We start from the raw sequence: 14,311 nt of genomic DNA, 5'->3' as shown, positions 1-14,311 counted from the left end.
ACGCATTTCATGGACATCTGTGCAGTATGAACATAACCTTTAAGTGGAGAAGAGTTGTTTATGTGGGAGGGTTACATTGTTTAGCTGTGCTTCATTTATGGCCTCTCTGTATATAGATTACGGGTACTTGAGGGAGCAGCACAAATATGAGGGATTTAGGGGGAGGAGATTCTGTTTTCAATACTATGAGGCAATCAAATGACTCTACAGAAGAAAGCTCTTGGTCAGTGCTGCATATGCTTTGACCTTTTAGATAAGAAGGTTAACTCCTACCCTTTATCAAAAGTAATGTCCTTTTGTCACTAAATGTGTTCCAGAGGGTTTACAGAAAAATATTCAGGAATACCAGATATAAAATGATAAGTGAAAGGGTAAGGAATTGTCGAATCCCACGGGTAGGGTGTGAATGTCACCTATTGCCTTTGGAAGTATCATTGTGGTATAGGCACATACAATAAAAATTCTTAAAAGCTATATGTACAATAAGAAACACGAATCACACGAAACACAAAACATGGGGCCTGTAGCACAAAGCCTAGCAATCATTGTAGAAGAATGTCTTTACAGTTGCCTGCATTGACCACAATGCACAATCAATCATAAAAATCAAGCATACGATCAATCGCTAACCTCTGTGTTCCTGGACCCTGATCACCTTGAGTGATTGAACACAGCCTAAGTTCACATCTAAAGTAGATGTCAATGGCTGGTATCTTGTGTTAGATCACTATGTCAATGGGAATGGTATGCTAAAGGCATGCAACCATCTTATAAACACTACCATGATGAAAGTTGGAGTACTCAAGTGCTGAACATATCCAAAGCATTCACAAATAATTATTGAGTTGTATGAAATATTTGTTTGTAGGGCTGTGTGACATAATCAGATATATCCTTGAATGCTATAGATGTTTGACATGTGAACTTACTAGTTGTTGGTAAATCCTGAAATTCCATGTGAAATGAATGGAGATTTTCTGAACCATTAGGTGATATAACCAAAAGATGTCAGTGTAAATCACAGACTAGTGTTTCATGAATTGCTACCCTGATATTAAGGAACTGTTTGAAGCTTCCTAATATTGCTGATCAGATTTCAAAGTTATGATAAGTAATGTTTGAATACAGTTATGCCCGTTACTCTGCTGCAGTTGTTGTTCACTCTGTACATGCATGATGTGATTAAGATAGCACGCTGGACAACAGGCCTTCGGGAGAGATGCGAGGGTCGAAGGTCACATATCAGCGTCTATCTTAGCATCTCTTGTATTGCACTCTTCTTTCTTCTTGTATGTACGTCCAGTCTTTAGGGAAGGAATCCTACCACACCATTTCAAAGTGCCACCTCAAATTACACAGGGCCTTTTGAGTTTCAGGCCAGAGAGATGATGTATTTTGGGTGGTGTTTTTATGAAAGCCACAACTTCTTATGGATTGTGTATACATTATACATTCACTCTGCATATGGGGTGGGATGCTATATAATACGAAGAGATTTTGTCTGATGTATGCCGATTTTCAGAGAAGATTCATTAGTACTCCTGCTCTAGTAATGGAAATGTGGTATTCATTTGTGATTACTCTTAAAATTTGATGTAAAGATGAGGTATGTTGTGGGGAAAAAGTTTAGTTTGAGGTGACAGAGAGAGAGATAGAGAAAGATAAGAAATACATTGATGCAACAGAACGATAGATCGAGAGACAGACAAACACAGAGAAGGGGAAAAGAGAGGGAAAGGCAGAGAGGTGAGAACGGGAATGATTGATATAACAGAAGGAATAATGGAGATAGAGTGCACGTGTGAGAGGTGAGAACAGGATTGTATGTCTACGAAAGAATACAGGATGGATGAAGATCAGATTGAGAAAGGAAATGGTTTGAGGAAAATTCCAATATGGTAACCTGAATGCAGAGATGAGACACAGGAAGGGGATGGGATAGGGAAGCCTGGTTATTAGGACAAAGTTTCGGAAAGAGTTTGAAATTTGAGTGGAGAATCACGTCGATGTTGTCCCTGCGCTCCCGAACCATTCTGCACACCCTGTGCCTCCCGTCTATTTCCCTGTGCAATTAAAAACCTTGTTTGGGGAATGGTAGAAGTCCCCATCGTAGCCGTGACAAACATCTCGACCTGCTCGCTGTAGGGAGCCCTGGGTCACGTCACTTCATTTACCCAGCTAAGCCCTCAAGCTGGAACGAAACTGGCCTGGATTATGTGTACTAAAGCTTCTTGCACTTAGCTACATATTTATTTAGCCTCACTGAAAGTGAATATTTAGGACCACAAACCTATGGAATGTCTGAATGGAATGGTAGAAATGAATGTCTTTTAAACGCAAGTTACCAAACACACACCATAAATATATTTGTGATTATTTAAACCAAAATGTTTCACATTCTATTGTACTTGGATTCAACTTGTGTTCTAAAAAGTTTTAGTACTCTTAAAAGTCCTAGATGTAATTCTAAATGATGTTCTATAAATATGAAATAAATGAATCAATAAATGCTTGTAAAAGATTAACATCAAGTTTGTGTTAATGTTATATATAATGAATTCTTTTTTCTTTTTCTCTTATTTTGTGTTTTCAGGTTGAAGAAGCAGTTCTTATGTTTGACAGATCTACAAATAGGCACAGAGGTAAGAGATTTATGTGAAACTTTATGAATTAAGCTTCCCATTTCCACTCAATGGCATTAATCAATTTAGCAATCTGGAATAAGTTGATTTCTTGGTACATGAAGAAAAATGGAGAGAGAGTAATGTAATCAGATATGTTCAAATCCGATATTGAGGTAATACTGAAAGATAAACGTTATGGGAAATAAAAAAAAGTGAACGAGATCAGCTTTGATCATTGACAGAAAAACATATTTCTGAAATGAGATTATCAATAGAGAGATAGAGCAGGAATTCTTAAGAAACCAATGTTTCTTAATGGGCAATGGGGTTACCTTAAGATTAAAACTGAGCTAAGACGGTATTTAGATGGATTGGTAAGATTTAATCCAGGAGGATTAACTAGATAGCATCAGGAAGGGTAGGGAGGAGACCATCTAGAAAACTCCTTGATGGGATCATGGTGTCCTTGCGTGACATTTGCAGGGGCCGATAAAATTCCTGCCGAAAATAGGATGGAACACGGGGACAGACAAAACGTGTTTTGATTTATAGAAAAGCCTGCTCGTAGATTAGGTTTTCATATCGCATCCGCAAGTCATCCAACAACTATTTGCAAGAACGGGATTGTTTGGGGAGATTGTCATTGTTATTTATGGCATTCGTTCCAAGAGAGGAGGCGAGGGGGGAGGGATGGGATGGGAGTTGGAGACTGGGAGGAGAATGCAGAGATTATCGGGACGTACTCATGAGGGTTGGGAGCGGAATGAGAATGGTAGGATGAAGTTAGGGTTACAGCTGAGGAAAGTCTACATCGATATGCATGTGGATATTGACCCCCCCCCCCCCATTGCCTATAAGAAAGAGGCAGAGAAAGAGAGAAGAGAAGAGAGGGGGAGTATTCTAAGGAGAGAGAAAAGGTATGAGTATGATAAAGATGCTGAAATATTGAGTACAACTTCAGAAGAATGTGAAGAGAAAACGCCAACTTAACAATAGCTATACTGTGCCCTCGTTTGCCTTATTAAAATCAAATCACAAACTTAGATTGGAATGATCAACATTCATAAAAATTAAATAATAGTTGATATCATATTTTCTGTTTTGATGAAGAAAATAATCAAGAGAGGAGGTAAAAACTCTAGCTCTCTCAAACAAAATATTGTGCATTGCTCAATGCACGTTCGAACATAAAAAAGACACTCAGTATCATTGAAGCTTTAATTCATACTGCTTTGGTCGACACAGGAAAACGGATGTCGCCTCGTGCTTCCATGTTGCTCAATATTCAGACACTTTGAGCCGAGATATTTCGAGGCAAACAGTTTTTTTTCAGCAAAACATTAGTGTTGATCTTAACCCATCAATCATAGTCTATTTGTTTTCAATTATGAATTAATCTTGTTCTGACGTGCACCCTTCACTGAATATCTTTCATTACTCAGAGCAAACTGCTTTCTATCATGTGACTAGGTATATATTTGTTGTCTCCTGATGTCTGTTGGGGTTTAAACCGAAGCTTATGTGCTGAAAGAAACAACAATATACAAGCATTGAAGGGGTTCTCTGAAAGCTAGCACATTGACGGTGGCATAATCCAGTATATTGTGTATATTATTTCAGAAAGGAGTAATTTGTGTGTGTCCCCTCCAGTGTTCGCTAAGTATGACAATGAAGATGATGTTTTTTCTGAGGATAACATGTGATTGATTTGTTGGAAGAACATTCATTCAGAATGAATGGTTCACTAATTATGGTCAAATTTAATGAAAATTTTCCATAAAACGTAATATGAAATGTTTTGAATCCGCTTAAACATTTGTACAGAATCCAATAAAATTACGAAGTGTTTGTATACATGTACGAATAAAACACATGTGCCGTGATTCTCGAAGAAAATGCATAATCGCTGTGAAATTATACTAATAAACAAGCAAGGCAGAATTCACCAGGATTCATGATGAGAATAAATTTACATGCTCCTATCTTGTTTGTGTGTATACTCAGTGTAGTCTGTGGAAACAAACTAACCTATCACACACCATTGTTATATTTCTACCTGCAATATTCGATGCATGGTTGTAGAAGTTGTTATAGCGCTAATAACCGATGTCCTTTTTAAGAGTAGGTTTGTTGAGAAATTTCCGGTTCCATGCTAAGCCAGCGGAAGACTCTTGTGATACCCTACACCCAACCTTGCTTGTAATAAGAGCTCGGAACAAGAGGGGGCTCTCTACCTGTGTATTCAGGGAGATTTCCATGGGATATCTCACTGAGCTATGGTAGTCATAAATAGGCCAAATTGAAAGGGAAAAAGAGACAGAGCCTTGCCTCGCAGGAAATCTTTATGTACTTTTCAATCCGGTCTTCGAGGATTTAGGCTTTAGCTTCTGCAATGAAATGAAGAGACGTGATGAAATAATGTCATCGACCATCAAAAGTCTGTTGGTTTTTGCTCTTCAGAACATTATCATCAGGATTGGTGACTCTATAATGTTTGAATAAAGCATCCCAAATAGCTGTTATTGATTCATGAAACGTATCTGTGCTTTGTTATAAAAGTGTAGAGGATGTAAAACCTTAGAATCTTGCAGTTAACAATTGGTATGAGTAATACTTATTGAATGGTGGTTTTGAAAGAATATTTGATAAAGATCAGAAGAAAAGGAATCGTGTTGAATGAAGTCTATAGAATCACAAATTGAAATTGATTGTTCCGCCAAATTTCTATGAAAATCATTGGATTAACTGCCCAGTGAATAAATAAACAGAAAAGGAAGATAGCTAGAAGATTTGTTTTTTTTATCAAGATAAATGTTTCAAGGTTTTGGAGATGAGACTTAAGTCTGTAAACGGATGCTGAGCTAGAATTCTTCAGTTTGAAGGATGTAAGAAATAGGCATGGATATATGCAAGGAGAAAAATAGGCAAAGTTCGAAGTACAAATGGACCTCTGACCTACACAACAAGTCAGGGACCAAGATTAATGGTCAAAAGAGAGAGGAAATGGAGTTCATGCAATAAGAAGGAAAGCCACCATGGCAAGCTTGAAGTTATAAGGGCATTTATTGTGTGTTAAATTACGTGATTTAAATCCCTCTGGCACTGACTGAAATACTGCATCACATTGAAACTTTCTTCTGGGATTCAGAAATGGTGATAATGAAGACAGGTTCAGAGGAATTTTGAAGGATGTAGACCAGCAAAGGGTTGTTTGTTCCCAAAGGGAGCAATTATATTGGCTTCAAACTCCCATTAGCACCTTCAGCTCTTCCATACTTGCATGTTCGTTCACCTTCCGTGTGCTTATGCCACAGTATCTGTCATTCTACCATCCTCTATCCATCTTGTTGTTTGGATGACAATGGTGTTCATCATCTTTGGATGTTATCCCATGTCTTGATCTGGAATGCAAAATATTAATGTATTTACCCCCATGTACTTCACTCCCTATATCGTCCCACGCTCCTCTCCTCCCCCCCTCCATCCCTACCCTATCCCTCTCCTGTCCTGCTCCCCCTCCCCTCTCTCCTCTCCTGTCATCTCCTCTCAACCCTCCCTCCCTCCATCCTAACCCTTTCCCTCTCCTGTTCTCCTGCTCCCCTCCCTCATCAATCCCCTTCCATTCTCTCCTCCCTTTTTCTCAATCTGTATCTCCTTTCGAAACCCTTCTGCTCCTTGCCTTCTCTGTTCCAATATTCTTGGAGGTATTAACGCGCTTACGCTGTAGTGTTAAATGCCCCTCTCTTTGTCGGCATCTCTCCCTCCCTCACTCGCCAGGAGAAGAAGGATAAGCTTAAAAGTAGTTGATATGAAATTCTTTGACCCTTACTATGTAAAGTTAGGCCCTCCAGCTACCTTATAATTGGATAGCTTTGAATTCATCTTGAATCATATTGATCACAGGTTTTCCTTACCCTTCATCCTTGTCTTGCACTCGCCGATTTTCATATTTTTATTTCCTTGCGAGGCCCAAGAAAATGATTGCTCTGATGCAAAATTTGTAAACAATCTAAAAGCGACCTACTGAAATAGTCTTTAGAAATCTTCAGGGAGGTATGAGGAAGTTAATTCTATGTGAATTGCTATTAGTCACTGCTCTTTTGGTCCCATGCTGACAAAATTTGGTATTGATTTTTCAGGAATAAGGTTGATTGCTTGGACGGTCTAAATGGAGCTCATTTAAGAATTTCCTTATATAATTGGTTTTCCCAATATTCAGGGGCATTCAACAGGACGGTGGATATTTGTTTTTTTATTATTGATGCATTCTTTGACTGGCCATGTTTAGGCATTCATTTTCGTTTCATAGAACATGTTTTTGCTTTTGAATCAAAGGGAGGTTTTACGAAGAACTCTCAAGAACTTCATGTTCATTCCTGTACATTTTACTTATTCTTTATTTATTTGAATCGGGGTCACTGACAGCAGTAAATTGCATACAACTTATGCTCTCTAAGTACCATTTTCTCTTTTCATTCTCTTATATACCATTATTTAAGTAAATCAACAGATAACACAAGTTAATGTTCCCGGGCCCCAAAGCTGTAAAAATGAGGTCACCGTCTTGGCTTAGAAGAACTCAATGGAGTAAATTGAGGTCCCATGTTGAAGAGCGTTCCACCTCAGTTATTCCATCATTAAAGGTCTTCATTGATTGCCTTCCAATCCTAGATGTAGCCTAAACTCACACCCCCCTACCTCTCACCTAACAATAATTTATTAACCCTGCCAGCACTAAGTGAATCAACCTAAACACAAAAACCAAACAGTGACACATGAGTCACACTGGATTCTGGCCGCACTATGAATTCTTAATTAGCTCATAATGCATACTCAATTTGAACAATTTATTTGCGGATGGCGTGAGCTAACCTACATCTCTGTTAGATCACCCAGCTCGGTGAGTGAGGATGAACGTCTTAGATCCACTTATTACCTGCCATCCTAAAGAGCTTGCGGATTCATCACTCGTCAGATTAATTGTTTGCCTGGTGACACGATCGGGATTTGATATTACAATAACACTTGCAGAACGTGACTTTCATGTCAATATGAACAAAATAATTTCAGTGTTCTGAAGAAAATGGGAATCATAGCAAAGAGGATAAGCATAGCAAATGTAAACGTGAACATGACTGCTTGAATAATTTCCAAGGTCTTTTGCAACATTTATTGAAATTCATAAACTTAACAGAGATGCATTCAGTAATCTACCCCTGATTTTAATTTCATGTGAGAAAGTGATTCAGCCTACTCCTTTGTTGACTATACCATTTTATTTGTTTTCGTGAAGCAATATATGTTGCAGTATTACCCATTGCAACATTTGATCCATATGACACCAGTCTCTATTTTTCTGATGCAAAAATTGATTGCATGTGCTTCTTTTGTACCTTTAGTACCCTGTTACAGCTAGTGTATTCATAATCAAACCAAGGTCCCTCCTAATCTAAAACTTTAAAAAAGTAATCTGATATTGTTACAATAATTGTTGTTGCAACACAGCACTCTAGGAATACTGTATATCATGTAACGCAATGTGCCTTGGTATTCATGAAAAATTGCTTATAGAAACCACCAATTGCTTGGGCGACAACAATTTCTTGTAAATGATTTGTGGTTTATTAATGAAACATAATAGCCCTTGCGTGACAGAAAGTTAGCAGGCAGCATGCTTGTAGCATTGTGAGCCGTCAATCGTCTGCTCCACTTTTATAAATGGAGAATCAAAATGTAATTTCAAAGATTTTCTTTTCTCCTTTGCTTATTTTACTGAATGAGCTAACAGAATATTCTTGTCCAAGTTTTCTCAATTTTTTTAAATTCTGGTATTAGCAATGACACATGTACTTTTCAATTTATATTGATTCCCATGGGATTGATTAACATTTAAAGAAGATTGTTGATAAGAAAAATTGTTTTAGATCATTGAAAAGTTTAAATCAATCATTCTCTCATCTTTTTGTTTACCTATTTTTTCTTTTTTATTTATGGGAGAAATTTTTTTTTTAAAGTGTAATCCCTGATTTGTTTTCCCAGTAATAGGTATCAGGATACTTAGGGGAGACTCAAAACATGTTTGAAATTCTGGTTAAAATATGTTAGTATACCTTGCCACTGATATGGTCAACAGCGCAATAAACATTGTAATGGATGGTCTCTTACATATTTGATGTACACTGGAAGCGGATTGGTGTAGTTTTCTGAATCATGCACTGACCGTGCATGTTTGATGTATGAATCTAGTTCATCATCATTATATTACCATTGTGTGCCATTCAATTCCCGTCTTCCATTAAAACCGTGTTATAGATGTGTTACCTTTGATGTTGCGACTACCCCACGTTTTATTGACCCATCATGCATTGGGGCTATCCCATCATGCACCAGGCCCATTTCCTGTTCGCCATCACCTGCTGCCCAAGATCAGGATGTCAAGCAAATCTGCACAAGATGCAACAAAACTAATATTTCTGGAAACTTTAGAGCACCCTGCCTCCGGGGCTTTTTCATTTCATAACACAAAAGATGGTATCGTTTGATCAAGGATGGGAATCTGTATGTTGTAGTGTAACACACACATACACACATGCTTAAGGATGTTAAATCCATATAGGAACACGGTGAGCATTTAATATTTTAGTCAAAATGAAATATTTTATGGATATGAATGATTACTAAAAAAATTGAAAATATATATTTTTGGGGGTTGAAAATGATGAATATGCATTTGGGAGAAAACAAGCAGCAATTAATCAAATGATTTCTCACTGTGACGGAAAATTCAACCCATTGGTTGGAAGAATTGCTGGTGTCATTACTCATTGTTATTGTTTTCAAACATGGGCTCAAATTTACTCTATTTAAAAATACTTCCCCTGGGTATTACAATTGAAACATTGATATTCATCTTCTCAACTATAACTTAAATGTTGGCACTATTTCAAAAATCAAATAAATAAATTAAAACATCCATTACAAGAGAAAAAAATGTATAAAACTCATTTTTATTTTACCCCAAAAATCGAAAATTGATAACACTGAAAATAGTGATAGCTTCATGTAAAGCTATCAGCTGTAGGTTTTATATTTATATGTATTGACGGGATAAAAAAGAAACAGCATGTGCATTCAGTATTGTACGCTACACAGGGAATGCAGTATTATTATGTAGAGTATAGGATGGATAAAACTGAAAGTAGTCAATATCAAATAATGTTATTGACGTGCTTTATTTAATTTATGTTGACTTTACCTGTAAAGAACCTGCTAGTTGGTAGAATTTGGCATAATTTGCTATATGCCCATGACGGTGGGACATTTGAAATGGTTGAGTTAGCCCTGTGCTAATCTTGTCAGCGTTGATTAGACGTTTGCTGCAAGCTCTTTCTGCTTTATTAGACAACTAGAGCATTGGGGGGTTCTTGACCGACCAAACCGGGGATCCCTCGCTCGCCCCTCACTCGCAAGGTGAGCCAGTTTCCCTGCTCTGCCAAGCGGAAAAGATTGCCGGATTTGACGCCCAAGTTGCTGCTCACTGCATTTTTGCCGAGATGGCAGGCATGCAAGGGGGGTCCTCCCTCCAAAGCGTGATTCAGTGTGTCCAAGCACACGATATGCAATGACAGTCCGGCTTAAGGATTGCATTGCTTTAGGGATTTGAATCTTTTACATCGTCATCTGATTTTGAATACATGAATGCTAATTTGTACCGTTATGTCCATCTCTGGCGGTTAAAGCTTCTCTCAGGGGCTGTAAAGAATCACGTATTTTGTGCATCATGTTTGGTGGAATCTTTCATCCTCCTCCATTCCATTTGAGTGCACAGAGAAATCAATGCCCCCTTGAGTAGCCTAATTAGCCTTCTATGTGCACACGCTGTCACGACCCGTGTACGAGCAGGGGCCATGTAAATCAATGCGTGGTGCGGGTCAGCGGTCCGGTCCGACTGATAATTAGCTGTGCACATGGCCAGGAAGACCCAAGCCGTTCAATGCCCCGGTATGAACTGCTCCTCAAAGTACATGCGGCCGGGACTGTAATGATATGCGTGTCCTTGGTCGTGAGGCGTCGTGCAGGTACTCAGAGGGTTCTACTCAATGGCGAGAGTCGCTGATGATGTCGTCCAGGTTGCCTAAGGACCGGCAAGCGATGAGCAGCTAGCCCTAGGGCCTCCCAATCTCACTTCACTCCCTCATGAAATTAAATTTCTGCAGTGGGAAAAACATGAAGGTGTCAGGAGGCCCTGGCTGGGGTTTAGAAGACGCATGCGATCCTTACCCAGCCTGCTCACTCTTTATCCTGTCAGGTCCCTTTTTTATGCCATAGGAACATTCTCACTGATACAAGCATCCACAATCATACCCCTTCACCCATACCACTAGCTACAAAGAAGTGGATGAATGATCAAGGTATTGGCTGTGGGAAACAGCCGTGATGTAACTCCTGAGAGAGGTATGGTGTAATGATGACCTAACATGACTCTAGAAGGTGTGGGTTAGTGCTGGTCTGAGTGTGATTAGTATCATAGATCACACGCGAGTGAGACGTTGCAACCCAATGAACCCATTGCTCTGGAAACAAACCTCCAAGGAGAAGATTCATTAAGAACACAACAACTGTAATGTATTTGATAGGGGTGTGATTACTAGTGAGGTCGAATACCTCTTTTCTAACAGATTCTTTGTGAAAATCCCACGTGGGATACGATTTCCATCCACACAACCGCACCACCATCCCCTCTCCTGCCTATGAGTAACCCAATTCAAGTTGGACTTGTATTTCTTTATCAAATATCATATAACTGTTATTCTAATTTTCTTATCCTATAGCAAATCATCCATTTTGGTAGCTGAATCCCATCCATTGAGTCCCTGATACCAGTGGTATAGAAGCCACTGTGGGGATACCTGATCCCTTTTGGCCTGCACACCTTTTATTTTCAAACCTACCAGCCCCACCCAACAAAGTCTTCTTTCCCCCTTCTGTCTGCACCCCCATCATGCTTTTCTTCTATGCTCCTACTCTACTACTTCTGCAATGTCACCTCCAAAAATTCTACCTCGGCATTTCCCTCTTGGCGATGTACCTCTTCTATCCTGCCCCTTCATCTTACTTAATCATCCTATTAACCTCATTCGAGATTTGCGTCCTTTCCACTCCTTTCCATCTCGTAACCCCCAAAGAATGCCCCTTCCCCATCTCACCTCATCACTCCTCCAGCATCAGCCATCAGCTAACCCCGTACGGGCTGCACTACTCTCCCTTCCTACCCCCCTTTCATTCAACAGTCACACCCCCCATCGTGGCCCCCTTCGGGATGAGCACCTAGCTGCCTGGCCTGGTTTCACTAGCCAGCCCCAGATTTACTTAGATTGCTTGGAAACTCCCATTTTCCCAGAGGCCCTGTTAACGTCATCCCTACCTAATTTCTCTCTCTCACCTCCCCCTATCCTCATCACTCCGTTTCTTCCTCGCCATCTTCCACCTCATCCCTGGTATAAACCGAAGAGTAATGAACTTCAGGGGGACCTGGTGACATTTTTACAACCAAATGACAAGATCCTCACTCACAATACAGGTTACATTCATATCATCCAGTGTTTTCCTATTCCCCATGGAATGATTACCACCAATATATGTTTCAAAACACAGTCAAACTAGCTTTAAATAATCCTTACCGTAGCTCCACGGAATTGGAGATGTCTTCAGATTCTTTTCTTAAGTCATGTAAAATGCACTTTTGCATGAGCTTTTTTTTTCCTACAAAAAAAAAAAAAAAAAGTTCACATCATGTGGATGCTTTTTTTTGAAGCTGATCGGTCATACCTTTTCACCATTTTATGCAAAAATCCTGCTAACTTGAATTGCTTGTTTATCATAGGACAACAAATCATTTTGATGATTTAACATCTACTATAGATGTACACACCTGCATCCATGAAGTTTTTATGAGCAGTGATGTATTGCTGACCTATATTAACCCATAAACAGTCCTATATAGATCAAATTACAATAGACTTTTACTGTCATAGATGATACAACAAACAATATTTTAAGAGTCTATTTTGCTGTGATGGAGTAGAAAAAAAAACATGTGGTAAAGACTTCCATTGCAAAACAAGTAGAAGTAATAATAAGCTTGAAGTTTGGCTTAATGGCTGATTATGCCATATTTTGTGGGTTTAGTGGTTTTAAAGCCTGTAGATTTGTTCAAGTACCCTTGAGGAAAAGTGTTTGTTTTTTAAAGCCAATCATTTTAAATTATTTGATGATTTATGATATTTTCATCTACTTCAATGTCCAGCACATCAGATGGCGGGGGGGGGGGGGGGGGGGGCATTTCAAAATTTTGCAAGTATGAAAAATGAGAATCACAAACTATATATTGATTGATAATTCAATGTAGTTATGAATTTACTTTTTCAATTATTTGCTTGATTGAGTTTGGGTTTCAGATTCTTATTGTTTTCTTATGGGATAATATTTGTTTACCATAGAAGTGATTAAAACTAGTCTCTAGCTTCAGTTCCATGATAATGTTCAGTCAACATTGATTATTGCTATGATGACTAACCTGTTTTATCACCTTTGTCAGTGCACAAAGTTTCTATCTTGTTTTTATTTGATCAACCACTCCAAAAGTTTTGGTTTCACATGTTCTGTATTCATCAAAACTATTCATAAATTTTTCAGATGCTGTAGTGTGTTATCGTTCTTGGTAGATGGTTATGTTATGTTTGTGAAGAGATTCTCATTTGAAGAACACCCAGTTTTAATTTGTAAACATATGTGCATTATACAAAGCTATTGTTCTGAAAATATATGGGATGTGATAGCCATGAAGATTTTGTTATCTTAAAAAAATAAAAAAGCAGAGTAGCCTTGTTCAAGCTTTAAGGCCAGCTTTACATTAGAGCCTGCTGTCATGAGTATTTTATTTTTATTTTCTGCAAAATTTTGGAGATTTTAGTCATACAGTATGTTGTGATATGAGCATTCTAAAGTAAACAATAACTTTTTTTTTAAACTGAGCATTCTGTAACCAAGTAGGTGATGTAATTTACTGACTCTTTTAATAGGAATTTTTTTTTGGGGGGGATGAGGTTAAATGTTAGTCATTGGTATAGCTGACTTGAATTCATTATCAATTTGATAATGCATTGATGTTAGCCATGTGATTGATGCTCATCTTCGCACCATTTAATGGGCCACAAATGCTAAGGGCTTCTTCACAAGAGTGCAGCTACCCCGAGAGTTGCTATAGACGTCCCAGCAAACCTATGCCTGGTTTTAACTAGTATTCAGGGGGCTAGAGATTGGGTAGCTTTCACTTTAAAGCAGTCAGACTTCTCTTAAAAGCAGGAATCAATCTTAGAATATTTTTGCTCCCATTTGTGTGAAGCACTTTTATGATTTTTCACTTTTTATAACTAACAAATTCCAGTTGATGACATCACAAAATAAAATTGGGTAAGGTAGATAGGATTAATAATTGTTTTATTCATCGTTATCATAATATATTTGCAGAGTCATGATGAAATTGATTAGAGTGATGGTTCCAAATAGAAAAAGTATACTCCATTTAATTTGTGATATTTAAGAATCAATATTTGTAATGCTTTAGTTGTGTTTTTTGTTATGTTTTTGAAAAGTAAATAACTCTAAATGGCTCTCCATAAGTATCT

At 38.3% G+C, this 14,311-nt stretch overlaps 1 protein-coding gene across 1 annotated transcript in view; it reads left to right on the top strand.

Moving 5' to 3' along the window:
- The first annotated feature begins 1,758 nt into the window (after positions 1-1,758).
- LOC129281515 (RNA-binding protein Musashi homolog 2-like) overlaps positions 1,759-14,311 on the top strand; it is a 49,723-nt gene continuing 37,170 nt past the window's right edge. The window contains exons 1-3 of the mRNA XM_054917449.2: positions 1,759-1,808; positions 2,594-2,642; positions 3,294-3,396. Coding sequence (XP_054773424.2) covers positions 1,759-1,808; positions 2,594-2,642; positions 3,294-3,396 — 202 coding nt within the window. The remainder of the gene's footprint in view (positions 1,809-2,593; positions 2,643-3,293; positions 3,397-14,311) is intronic.

Source organism: Lytechinus pictus, chromosome 2 (assembly GCF_037042905.1).
Source record: "Lytechinus pictus isolate F3 Inbred chromosome 2, Lp3.0, whole genome shotgun sequence".
Taxonomy (NCBI): Eukaryota; Metazoa; Echinodermata; class Echinoidea; order Temnopleuroida; family Toxopneustidae; genus Lytechinus; species Lytechinus pictus.
Note: the sequence above shows the minus strand (reverse complement) of the source record. Positions and strands in the feature narration are given on the sequence as shown.